The sequence below is a fragment of the Pygoscelis adeliae genome, unplaced genomic scaffold (genome assembly GCF_000699105.1).
Source record: "Pygoscelis adeliae isolate BGI_AS28 unplaced genomic scaffold, ASM69910v1 Scaffold413, whole genome shotgun sequence".
NCBI classification, from domain to species: Eukaryota; Metazoa; Chordata; class Aves; order Sphenisciformes; family Spheniscidae; genus Pygoscelis; species Pygoscelis adeliae.
This window is the reverse complement of record NW_008824403.1, coordinates 922664-925172: the sequence shown is the minus strand read 5'-3', so window position 1 is coordinate 925172 and position 2509 is coordinate 922664. Positions and strand designations below refer to the sequence as shown.

Below are 2509 nucleotides of genomic sequence, written 5' to 3'. Positions count from 1 at the left end.
TTTTTTTCCCCCTAGCACGAAAATACCTCCAGCGCATCTTTTTGTGTGTACGTGTGCTAAGGAAAAAACAAAAACAAAAACAAAAAAAATCTTTGGTTATTATGAGGGTTGTTTTCTCCCCCGCTCTCCCTCTCTCTGTCCCTCTCTCCCCAGCCCTCTGATAATGATGGTGGTGATGATTTCTTGGTGATCCAGGATTTTTAAGATCGCTGAGCAACTTTTTAGGCTTTGAAAAGAGAAGTCCTGTAGGGACTCGCTCCCTCTGAAGTTGTTGTTTTCCGCGTGTTTAAAAGTGAAGCTCTCCGAGGGTAGGTGCCGGGTGCATTTGGTTTTATTTTTAAACACCAGGCGGGATTTCTCTGGGTAGCTGACTCTATCCCTCCATCAGGTTTCTGAAATAAATCTTGTTTTCTGCACCCATCAAAACGCAGGTGGGTGAAAACTCTTAACTTTCTACTTTTGTTGGTGCTGCTTCGGCTCTTTTTTATTATTTTCTTTCTCCTTTCTCTCTCGCTCTCCCTTTCTCTCGCTCTCTCTTTTTTACGGAGTCTCTTTCATTCAGGTAAAACTGTAAATTTCCCAAACCTGCATTGTTTCTCTTCCTGCCGCATGAAACTCCCGGATACTCCTTCCCCCTTCTCCCTTTTTTTTTTTTTTTTTTTTTGGTAAAAATTGATTTAAAATCCTCGATAGGAGCAATGTAAATTTTCTGACATTCAAACCTTTTCTAGTTCACAAATCAGTCACCCTTGTCACAGTTATTGAAATTCCTCAACTTGCCACACCAGGACGGTGGAAAAAGCAGGCGGTGTCTTTGTTGCTGACCAGGCTTTTGATCGCCAGAGAAAATTTACTTACCTTCAGATGAGTGAGCAGAAAAAGGAATAACACTCCCTTTGATTTAGTTAGAAAAATGCAGACATTTGGATTCAGTGCAAACATACAACACTTGGTTGTTTTCTAGATGCAACCCTCGATTAACCTGTCTTTCCCCAGCTCAAAGTCTATTGAAAAACTGCGGATAGTTCTTTTTTGTTCTCGCTACAAAGAGCCATTGACTATATATTAAAATGATTGTTGAAAGGTATAAGTATGGTATTTAAAAGCAGAAAACCTTTGTGGCTTAATCAATTAAGCTAAGCAACATTTGTACAATATTTTAAACGATGCTTCGGCACTAAAAAAAAAAAAAAAGAAAAAAAAAGATCTCGTGAAACTTTAAAACGTGGAGGTCTTTGTGTGCGTACGTATATACACGCTTACGTATGTGCCCATGTGTGTGTGTACATGTGTAAAACTGGCGAATTGTTTATTTACTCCGTCGCCTGCATATTCATTAGCTCTAATTATTTTCCAGTAACGAAAACACCAAAAGCTCGCTAAGAGTCGGACTCCTTCCCCTTTCGCCTTTGTTCAGCCCTTCGCTTGCCTCCTTCGCAGCTCAGTCCGAGCCCCTCCAATTCCTACTGCCAAACAAAGAAACTTTAAACTCGTCCTCCCTAATGAGGGGCGCCGGTACGCACTCCGCAGCGCAGGTACTGGGGAGCCGGACCGGCAGCGCTGCTGCGCGGACCCTTCTCGGGCGAGAGCTGCCTCATTTCGAGGGGGCTAAAACCGGCCATCGCGCCCAGAACACAAACAAGCGCACAAACAAACAACAACAAATAAACTTTGATGCGCCTGGAAGGGATGTTTCGCTGCAGTTTATCTGCAGATGCAGTTTGCCTGTGCTCGGTGCATGGAGATCGCTTTCAAAGCAGATGTATTATGTAATTTCCCTTGGATCTTGGGAGGCTTTACAGGGTTTGGGGTTTGTTTTTTGTTTGGGTTTTTTTTTTTTTCCTCAGAATAATGTATCTACACGTTCGCATTTATTCTGCCAAATCCATTCGAAGGAATTGCAATAGCTTACAGCAACAGGTATACCCGCTCTAGGAGTATACCTGTGTGTGGACGTGGTCTTTAGGCGGGCGTTACATTACTTTCTGTATTTGGTGCTAAAATGAAGCAAAGGACAGAGCTGTCAGCGTTATTGTGAAGTCTTCAGGGCGATGGCGTTAGGAGATCCAGAAAGTTAGGTAGTCCAGTGCTAGCCTGCCTCCCGGCGCAGGGGGAACCCGGCGATCATTCCAGGTCGGTGCAAAATATACGAGAAGGCAGACGAGAGGGTATTTTTAGGAAGCGTATCTAAATATACAGTGTAAGAGTGAATGTAAAAAAAAAAAAAAAATGTTGTGGGTTGTAGAAGTTATCAAGTGGGATTTGCGGCGCGCTCTCTGCAGGAAACGAAAGCTGCTCCAGTTCAAAGCCACATGCACCAACGTGACATATAAGCCATTAAAATATCATCCTGACGGCTCATTTCTGCTTCATCATACATTCCCTAACTGCTTCCAGAAAGCAAGAAAAGAAGAAATGAAGGATGACCGCCTCGATGGAAGCGCCGAAGAGGTGGTGGGTTCGGGGGGGAGGGGGTATTGTTTTCTTCTTTCATTCTTTCTTTCTTTTC

At 43.4% G+C, this 2509-nt stretch overlaps 1 protein-coding gene across 1 annotated transcript in view; it reads right to left on the bottom strand.

The window, feature by feature from the left end:
• Positions 1-1622, bottom strand: part of LOC103913849 (zinc finger protein ZIC 1-like) — a 5539-nt gene extending 3917 nt beyond the window's left edge. The window contains exon 1 of the mRNA XM_009320406.1: positions 1520-1622. Within this exon, the coding sequence (XP_009318681.1) occupies positions 1520-1622 (103 nt within the window). The remainder of the gene's footprint in view (positions 1-1519) is intronic.
• Positions 1623-2509: the final 887 nt, after the last annotated feature.